The 9,961-nt window shown below is 33.6% G+C and overlaps 1 protein-coding gene across 1 annotated transcript; it reads right to left on the bottom strand.

Moving 5' to 3' along the window:
- Positions 1 to 1,459: 1,459 nt before the first annotated feature.
- LOC124838638 (cyclin-D1-1-like) lies at positions 1,460 to 5,596 on the bottom strand. Its single transcript, XM_047314295.2, has 6 exons — positions 5,150 to 5,596; positions 4,830 to 4,916; positions 3,522 to 3,620; positions 3,178 to 3,379; positions 2,795 to 2,925; positions 1,460 to 2,687 (listed from the first exon to the last, which is right to left on the bottom strand). Exons 1-6 carry the CDS (start codon positions 5,447 to 5,449, stop codon positions 2,472 to 2,474), a joined length of 1,035 nt encoding a protein of 344 aa, XP_047170251.1. The 5' UTR covers positions 5,450 to 5,596; the 3' UTR covers positions 1,460 to 2,471.
- Positions 5,597 to 9,961: the final 4,365 nt, after the last annotated feature.

Here is a 9,961-nt window from a genome sequence, read left to right as displayed (position 1 = left end):
GGATCAATCAAGTGCCCATATTACCTCATTCATTCATATAGCTCCATCAATTATGCAGAGCAAACATCCAAGAGCAATGGGAGAAGAAGCAATGCGCTAAGATTGTCTCTAAGTTGCCATAATTTTCTTCACTATGGTCCATCCGTGAGGAGCGTTTGATGAACATGGGTCTAGACAGCAGTGTATGGATGTGATGTGAGAATGTGATGCTCAATCAATAAATAGTTTTATAGTTGTCATGCAAACGTACGGATGATATGATAATTAGGTCGCATACCATGCATGGTTACTTTTCTACAAAGACGCTACGGGAAAAAAGCCTGGGTAGAGTGTGTTGATGCAAAAATAATATATACCTTATGTCGGGGGTAATGGGACTAAATGACAAGCTCTCTCCGTGAGCTGAGCTTTTAACTATTATTGAGGAAGGAATTCTGTACTGCACTCACTTTTTTAAGATACGTTACTATGTTCTTTAATTTCGCTTTTGCTCTTCACAGTTTAATTTGTACTATAGTTCTTTGTTTACATACTTTTAAAAGTAATTATGGCAAATGTTCTTCCTATTGGTATAAAAGCTAGCTCTGTTGGTGGTCGCTACCCTTCTTCCGCATATCTATAAATATTTGTCAAGAGCTATCTAGTGACAGAAAAATGGAAAAACTATTTTTGTGGTTGGTCTGTCAAGAAGAAGAATTCAAACTATGGCGTCCTTCCATGATTCGCTATCGTACTAAAAAGTAGTTTTAAGGTTATATTATCATATGATAATCTCAGCCTGATTACTACGTTTTCCAAACGCACACGACACTGAGGTATATATCCTAGTAAGAGATCCACACACATAGCATGTTTGGAAACTCATTAACTACGAAGAAATCATGTTTAAAATATGAAAATTAAGAACTTTTAAAACCCCATTCAAGATATGAAACCAGACTAAACCAAACAAAGGCAAGAGTGGATACATGGATATGTAGATGTAATGCAAAGTGTGAGTGATATTTCATGAAATGGGGGGTGCTAATGCTTGATAGTTTGTTTGCATATGTTATAATACCACAACAGCACAGTCTGTAGACAGTCACGAGCATGCACTTGCTAATTGAGGAGTCATAATCAGTGATTGGTCATCTTTAGAACCGGCGGGACCGACGAGTCCATCCGCTTCAGAGTTTTGCCTCACTAGATTTCTGAGAGGGTCTGGTAGTTTCTTTTCATTCAGTAATACGAACAAATAGCAAACCTACAAACTATCTTAAATGAGAGTCATGTGGCATGAGATAGCAATACCCAATAGTTTTCAAGAGATTTTGCGTGGACTGTAATAGTTTTTAAGACAAGTGGATATGAATAATTGTAAATGTACATTTAGGTGCATATGGTGGTGGAGCCGTGAATCACATTATTCACTCAAGAATAATTCTAGATGAGAATGAGCATAAAAAAGAAACGTAAATGAAAGAAATATATGAAATTAATAGTCATTTATTAATCAATCCAATACACAGCACACAGGAAATGGCCCCAAAGACCCTTTTAGACCCCTATGTGAAGAGGGTTCTCCTCCCTTGAAAACAAATAAAAAATTCAAGGTTTAACCTATATATATACACGTGTCTCCATCACACGCGCGGACACCAGGCCATGGAGTCCTGTATAGTTAGGCCTAAGCTCAAGGCCGAAAAAGGAAAAAAAATATCAACTGCTCCCGTAAAGAAGAAACCAAGAAAAAGAAAATCACACGTTCACACTTGATTGGCACGCCGCAGAACCGTCTGCATAGGTGCCCGTAGCCATAAAAAGTCTACAAATTGTAGCCAGAGTTCAACTTATTGCCCTTAAATTGTTTTCCCTGTTCAAGGGTACCCATCAAAGTAACGCGGAAGTTGAAGAAGCAGTTATGCTAGCAAAGAAATGAAGCTTGCTTGACTTATGAATCCCACATCACGATGAATAGATCAAACTTCTTCGTTTCAACTTTCAATCACCCAAGTTTTTATACCTGCTCTCTACTTTAGTACTCAACGTCTGCGGCTTTGACTCCATCATCTGTCATCTCTTTCGCCTATAATTAATGCAAACTTTGAATTCCAACTCGCAACTAACTTCTTTCTTCCACACTCACAAGTTACAACAACATATCACATTAAATTCGTCTACCACTGTTTCAGTGTTTCCTCTTCTCTCGTTACTTCCCACATGATGCAAAATCCCTCTCCCCAAGGGAATTCTGCATACTCATTAATAAGCCACCCACATAAAATATAAATTAATAATTATAAATTCTCCAAACCCATCAAACTCTTGTACATACGATATAGATATACTTAGTATAATAATCTACACCCTCACTCAAGTCATTTTTTAATAGCAAAAACCCTCTAAAAAATGTTGAGGTTTCTACACAACCTGGCCCACCTTATTCCATCTTTTTCTTCTCTTCTTTATTATTCGTGAAACTTTTCTCTTCACTCGGAGTTTTTGTCATCTACCCACAAACAGTTATTTAATTTCCTCCTCTTACAAGACAAGGAGAAAGAGGATGACGATGAGAATGATGAGACACTTGATCTCATTCGAGTCCGAGTTGTTACTCGCAACTGCGGCAACACCAAAGGGAGTTTTCTGCGGTTACTGTTAACCACAAGTTCTTGCATCAACTGGTAGCACCCAATAATTTTTTCCTACAGCGATCAGATACAAATGCTTTAGCAATCACTTTTGTTTGTTCATTTTCAAACATATGTTAAAAATGCACATTATAAATTTAATATACTATTTACATGCTTACTTTTCTTAGTCCCTCGCACCATGACTCAGCATGCTCAGGCTTAAGGACAGCCCAATTAGGAATTTCCTTAGCCGCGGAAAGTATGGCTGCGGCAGCAATGCATGATGGCCTGTAAGCAAGAAAGCCAGCCTCTGCGGACAAAGTAATAGGAAACTCAAAATACAACCTTACTATAATTTGTCTTCAACTTTTAACTCTATCAGTAAATTACATAGAGTACATTTAACACACTTTACAAAAAGTAAAATGATCATAAAAAAAAGTGAAATTTTTATTTTTATAAAAAAGAAATAAAAAATAAAGAAAGATAATATTAAATAAATGTAAAAAATTCTGTGTGTGTAAAAGAATATTTCTGAATTACACATTATTGAAATACATACCTTGGATATTAGCCACGATGATTTCTGTGGCCCGGGAAATGAGGAACCCGGTAAAAGCTCCTGTTGAATCTATTTTGCACGCAAAGAAAGCGAGAAAACAAAGTGGGGTTACTGATCTTAGCCTCCAATCCAAAACTCCCAGAACAAGTAGCTCCATCCTACGAATTGTTCTCGGCTCAAATAAGTACTTTGCACCTTCTATCTGCATTTTATACATCATGAAATTACGTAGAGCCATACGAACTGACATGCCGATTCAACCCGGGAGTTTTAACTAGCGTATTACGTTGATTCTACTTCAAAAGCGAGGCCCATATATGCTTATATTTACTATGTATAGATACCTGAAGGTCCAAGAGAGATGGAACCAGAGGTTCCTCCATCTTTGCTGCCAAAGACAAACATGCAACAGATAGAAGTTGCAGAGGCCACCCATTTGTTTGCTGTAGACATGTATGCACAAGATCATGCATCAAACAGTGAATCGAAAAGGTCATTATAATCATTACCACAATAAATATATATTTTTTAATACTTTTCAAACTTTCTAGCCCAAAGGCCAGCATGTATCCCTCACGTGACATGCACCAGCGGATAAAAGTACTGGAATCTTCTGCAAGCTGTCACTATCTACTGTATACAGTATTACGTAGTATATATTGCCGAAGTACATTGTTTATTTCTTTTTAAATGTCGTATAAATAACTAATATGATACCTGTATAAACTTTTGCGCAAAATTCAATATTTGAATAAAAGCAATAGCATAAGGTTTTGTCGTACATAAGAAAATGCGCTGTTTAACCAATAATTGATTGGCTTTTGAAATAGTAACATAAAGCGCTCCTGATCCCTTGGAAATTTCTTCACATAATAATTAGAGCGTATAATATAAATCTCTTCGTGTAATAATTAGAACATATAATATTTGAACGTAACCAGTATGATGGCGTATATATTTTATGCAAAAATATACTGTATAATATAATGTAGTATTTTAGAGTCCTTTCCATTCTTTCATTATAATAGTCACTTTAGAAAAAAAAATTAATGATTTTTTGATAAGATATTTTATATCTTTTATGCAAATTTATATTTATTTTTATATATTATAAATATTTACATATTTTTAATAATAATAGGATTTTAATATTATTAATAAGAAAAAATAATTTGATGCATTATAGTAATGATTTTTAAAATATTCAACAAAATTAATTACTTTCATTCATTCGTATAATAATTACGTTATCAATATCTTATATTAAGATCTTCCTAATGCACATTTATTTCGGAAAAATTATATTATACAATTAATTTACATGAAAAATAGTAATACTAAAAGTATAATATTGATAACATTACTACATGAATCATCATTTTCCTAAAGAAGTATAGATTAGCCTTCCATATATAAAGTAAAGTGAGACAATTATTGCAGTAAAACTAGAGTACTTTTCACCTCTGAAAAGTCAAACGTATTTTCAGCCGTAGAATTTAAACTTTCTGCATAATAAATTATTATTATTTTAATTACTACTAAAAATGTAGACGTCTTCACTACTATTACTAATCACTAAAAAAACGCTCTCCTAAGTTATCTAACTATTGGAATAATCTGACATTCAAAGCTGGCGAGAAATAAGAGCTCACCGGTAAATCGCGAGAATCCATAAACCGATCCATATAGTTGACGGCAAGGTACGCCGTTAGAGGTTGAAAGCCATAATACGCGTGTACCTGCGAAAAACACACGAAACAGAGACCGGTCAAATCGTAATAAGACAAAGAAATATAACGCCGTCTATCCACTGTGAACTCCGTACAACGCAGATCTAGAATATACTAGAAACACAGAGAGACGGTTACAGAGAGGTGCATTTTAGCATGGAGCATTTCGGCGAGTAGCAATTGCATAATATGAGTGGAATGACATGTCCGATTTTTTTATTTTGTTTTGCTTATTTATTTACCTTGAGAATCCATGCAACGGATTCCTCTCTGGCGTTGGCGTCGAGGGAGCGAGATTGGTACCTTGAGAGGTAGTCGAATCCGGGGACAAAGTTGCGCTCGTGTTCGATGAAACTAGCGATTGAATAGTCTTCTGAGGAAGGTAGCGGCGACGGCGGCGGGGAAGTGGAGTCTACATCGGACGAACATTCCGGCGACTCTCCGGAGAGGATGCCGGAGCTTTCGTCGGCGCAGAGGAGGTCGTAATCGGAGATGCAGGAAACCGACATGAGGAGCGCTGCCGGTGGTTCCCCCTTCATCATGTAGCCATGTGGAATTGGCGGGAGGTTGCCGGAACCTGACCGGAGATGTCGCCGGAGAAGTGACTTTGCGGAAAGCGAGAGGGAGAGAGAGGGAGTGTGGTTGTTGAATGAGAGAGACGATGTTGTATTGGTTTCGGGGGTGTGTCTGTTTGTTTCACTATAAATATGGGTGCTTCTGTCTGTTTTTCTCTAACAAAATAAATATTAAAATTCCTTCCACTTTGTTTTCCTCAAATATCTACGCTAGGAGTTTTTTAATATTAATTTTCATGCATAGGAAGAGTAATCTACTCAAGAAAATTATCATATATATATATATAATTTTTAACTACATGCTTTCAATTAAAGTGGTATCATGGATTACTTTTACACATGAATTTGGGAATGTGAAAATTTTATTTTATAAATAAAAAAAGTCAGGAATAAGAGTACGTCAACAAATAAATTAACTAACATAATATTGACAAACATAAATATCTTGTTACATCAGAATTTTTTTTGTCTCTTTAATCTCACACTACATTTTAACCTCCCACTATAGGAATGTCAATAAAAACATATTATAAAGTTCTGAGTGTCAAATAAATGTTAAACTTAGTAATATTTTTAAGTTTAATAACTTATTCAAACAAGTATCTTTGTAAATTTACATTTTTTTCTTACCAACTCATTTTATAATTACTTGAGACAATCTATCTTAGCCGTTCTTTTCGCTTTCCTATAACGTGTATATGCCTCTCAAAAATAACAATCTAAATTAAATTATTTCCTATATTTATTTTAAATATATATTGTACAAATTACCTATAATTTGATCTTTAAGAATTAAAATAAACTAATGACTTAATTATTAATTCACTCTTAAAAACTAAAATCAACAACTTCCTATAATTTTTACTATTTCTATATTTTAAATTTTAAAATGAAAGATTCAAATATTAAATTTAAAACATTTAAAATTTAATTACAAATTTAAAATTTTAACATCTAAATAACATGGTATAGTATGAAGGATGAATAAAATTAATTGAATGAAGACATGTATATATTCATTGAGATCTCAAAAATAAATATCAATTTTAAAATAAAATAAAAGTTTAGAACACTAAATTTATTGAAAAACGTTAAATTAAAATCCTCATACAAACCCCTTCACTCAAAACAACTCAAAGAGATAAATAAATAACGCCTTTTATGTTAGGTAAACATAAATGGAATACGTAAGACCCATGAAAAATATTTACCTTAATAGTAACAATTTTATTATTAGTAGTAATAAATTTCTTTGTGAATGGAAAATATAATTAATAAGTTTATGTAAAAATAAAATGTGAAAAGCTAAATAAGAAATTTTGGTAGCTTAAATGATAGAAAATTGTGGTGATTTCAAGAACATGGGTTCAAACTATTTTCTATCTTTTTGTTTTAAAAAAAATTAAAATAGTGATAGTGGATAAGCACTCCACGTTTTAAGTCTGGAATAGAGGTAGGGGAGTTAACCTTTTTAAGCTTTTATATTATGATTTAGTATTGTTTTATTATTATTCATGTCTTGAAATTCTGTGTGAATACTATTAATGAAAAACATATGTGCTTGGTGTATATCTATCTATATTTAATTTCTGTGTTAATATTATATGTTGTTGTTTTGAATTTGTAAATAAGAAATTTGTTAAAAACTAGTTGAGGAACACTTTGGCTAAGGAAAGACTTAGTACTTAAGTTGTCCATGGTGACACACCTCTCTTTCTTGGAAGTTTACTCGATAGGTTTTTAAATTAAATCCTATTGAACAGATTAAGTACTGTTAAACTATTCGGCAATATACTCAATTGATATAAAATATGTGATGGATTCATCTTTCTGGAAGGATAAGAAGATGTTTAACCGGCTATGCCAGATTCAACTTCTTAGTTCCCCAGAACGTTTATATTAAGGTTATAATTGTGATGATAGGATAGAGGAATCTTAAAAACTGGAGTTGGTACATCCCTTATCATAGAGCAGCCCTGGTCAAATCTAGTAAGTTGTGACTAGTCATATGTACTGGCGTTTATGGTGAGTTTGATTCGTCAAACATTTGATTCTTCTCCAGTGACCATTTATGGTGATATTTTAGTATTATTAATTTATTTTGTGAAATATTCATTTTTGTATGATTTCTGTGATGATTGTATTTTATTATATTGGATTTGAATTTATGCATCTGAACATGATATGAGTATTATGGGGAGATTTTGTAATGGTATAATATGAGTTGAGGAATATGAGCATGGTATGAGTCTCGTGGAGAGATTCTGTAATGATATGGTATTTGTGTATATGTTGATGTTGAGGGTCCTGTTGTTGGAGGTTATCCTGATACTCTAATAATCATTCAGTCTCAAGTAGAGAAGGATGAATTATGTGGTGAGAGGGGCAGGAGGTCTTGGTCTATGTGCCGGTTTTGGACATAGTGTTGGGGACTAACCTTGTGGATGGTATGGAGTATTTTGGAAGTGTATTTGTAAGAAGAAGTAGAAGTCATCACAAGTGCATAACCTTCCGTGACCGCTCATCAACGTATCATCCGAATGAGTGTCTATTGGGTATTATGGAATGAGTGTATATTGGGTATTGTGGAATGAGTGTCTATTGGGTATTATGGAATGAGTGTCTATTGAGTATTCTGGAATGAGTGTCTATTGGGTATTGTGGAATGAGTGTCTGTTGGGTATTGTTGAATGAGTGTCTATTGGGTATTGTGGGATGAATGTCTATTGGGTATTGTGGAATGAGTGTCTATTGAGTATTGTGGTTATAATTGTGATGATAGGATAGAGGAATCTTAAAAACTGGAGTTGGTACATCCCTTATCATAGAGCAGCCCTGGTCAAATCCAGTAAGTTGTGACTAGTCATATGTACTGGCGTTTATGGTAAGTTTGATTCGTCAAACATTTGATTCTTCTCCGGTGACCATTTATGGTGATATTTTAGTATTGTTAATTTATTTTGTGAAATATTCATTTTTGTATGATTTCTGTGATGATTGTATTTTATTATATTGGATTTGAATTTATGCATCTGAACATGATATGAGTATTATGGGGAGATTTTGTAATGGTATAATATGAGTTGAGGAATATGAGCATGGTATGAGTCTCGTGGAGAGATTCTGTAATGATATGGTATTTGTGTATATATTGATGTTGAGGGTCCTGTTGTTGGAGGTTATCCTGATACTCTAATAATCATTCAGTCTCAAGTAGAGAAGGATGAATTATGTGGTGAGAGGGGCAGGAGGTCCTGGTCTATGTGCCAGTTTTGGACATAGTGTTGGGGACTAACCTTATGGATGGTATGGAGTATTTTGGAAGTGTATTTGTAAGAAGAAGTAGAAGTCATCACAAGTGCATAACCTTCCGTGACCGCTCATCAACGTATCATCTGAATGAGTGTCTATTGGGTATTATGGAATGAGTGTATATTGGGTATTGTGGAATGAGTGTCTATTGGGTATTGTGGAATGAGTGTCTATTGAGTATTCTGGAATGAGTGTCTATTGGGTATTGTGGAATGAGTGTCTGTTGGGTATTGTTGAATGAGTGTCTATTGGGTATTGTGGGATGAATGTCTATTGGGTATTGTGGAATGAGTGTCTATTGAGTATTGTGGGATGAGTGTTTATGGGGTATTGTGGGATGACTGTCTATTAGGAATTGTGGTATGATGGGATGAGTATTTATGGTGCGATTGTTGTATGATGGTATGAGGGTGTGTGACATAATTATTATATGATGTTTGTTGAGTGTATCAAAGTAATTATACATGTTTTATAAATGATTTGTTGCATCTTAGCTCACCCTACTTGTTTGTGTTTGTGTATTTGCGATGATCGTATAATTTGTTATACGGGAGCAGATAAAGGAATGTCGTCTGATTCAGTGCCAATAAAGAAAGAGATAGAAGAATAAATTAGAAGAATTTGAGTTATATTTATGAGTTTGTAGTTAAAATCTGAGTTTAAAAACATATATATATATATATATATATATATATATATATATATATATATATATATATATATAAACTATGAATTATCAAGTGTGAGATTATGGGATGTTACCTTAAATCTAATGCTACAATATATCAATTATGAATTATCAAGTGTGAGATTATGAGATGTTACAAAATACACTTAAATAAGTTATTTTATGAGTAGTTAATTTGTTTAGGAGTTTTTGTCCGTAGTCAACACTTTATTGTATTGGTAAATAGTTAATAATTATGTCTTGGTAGGAAAGTTTAAAGTTTGGAGATGAAAAACCAAAATTAGAATTTATAAATTATAATGTTTCCATTAAATGAAAAAAATAAGGAAGTAAATAAGTTTATTTACAAGAGCTGTTTTTTTTGCTAACAAAGTGGTATCAAAAGTCAGTTAGCACCTTGAATGTCTGAGTGAAAAAAGTAGAGTGAGAGATTATTAGCAGAAATGGAGAAATGTTGTCCACCAGCCGAGTTATGGAGA

This window comes from Vigna umbellata, chromosome 1 (assembly GCF_029865625.1).
Source record: "Vigna umbellata cultivar VRB3 chromosome 1, Vumbellata_1.0, whole genome shotgun sequence".
Classification (NCBI taxonomy): Eukaryota; Viridiplantae; Streptophyta; class Magnoliopsida; order Fabales; family Fabaceae; genus Vigna; species Vigna umbellata.
This window is presented reverse-complemented; position numbering and strand designations above follow the sequence as displayed.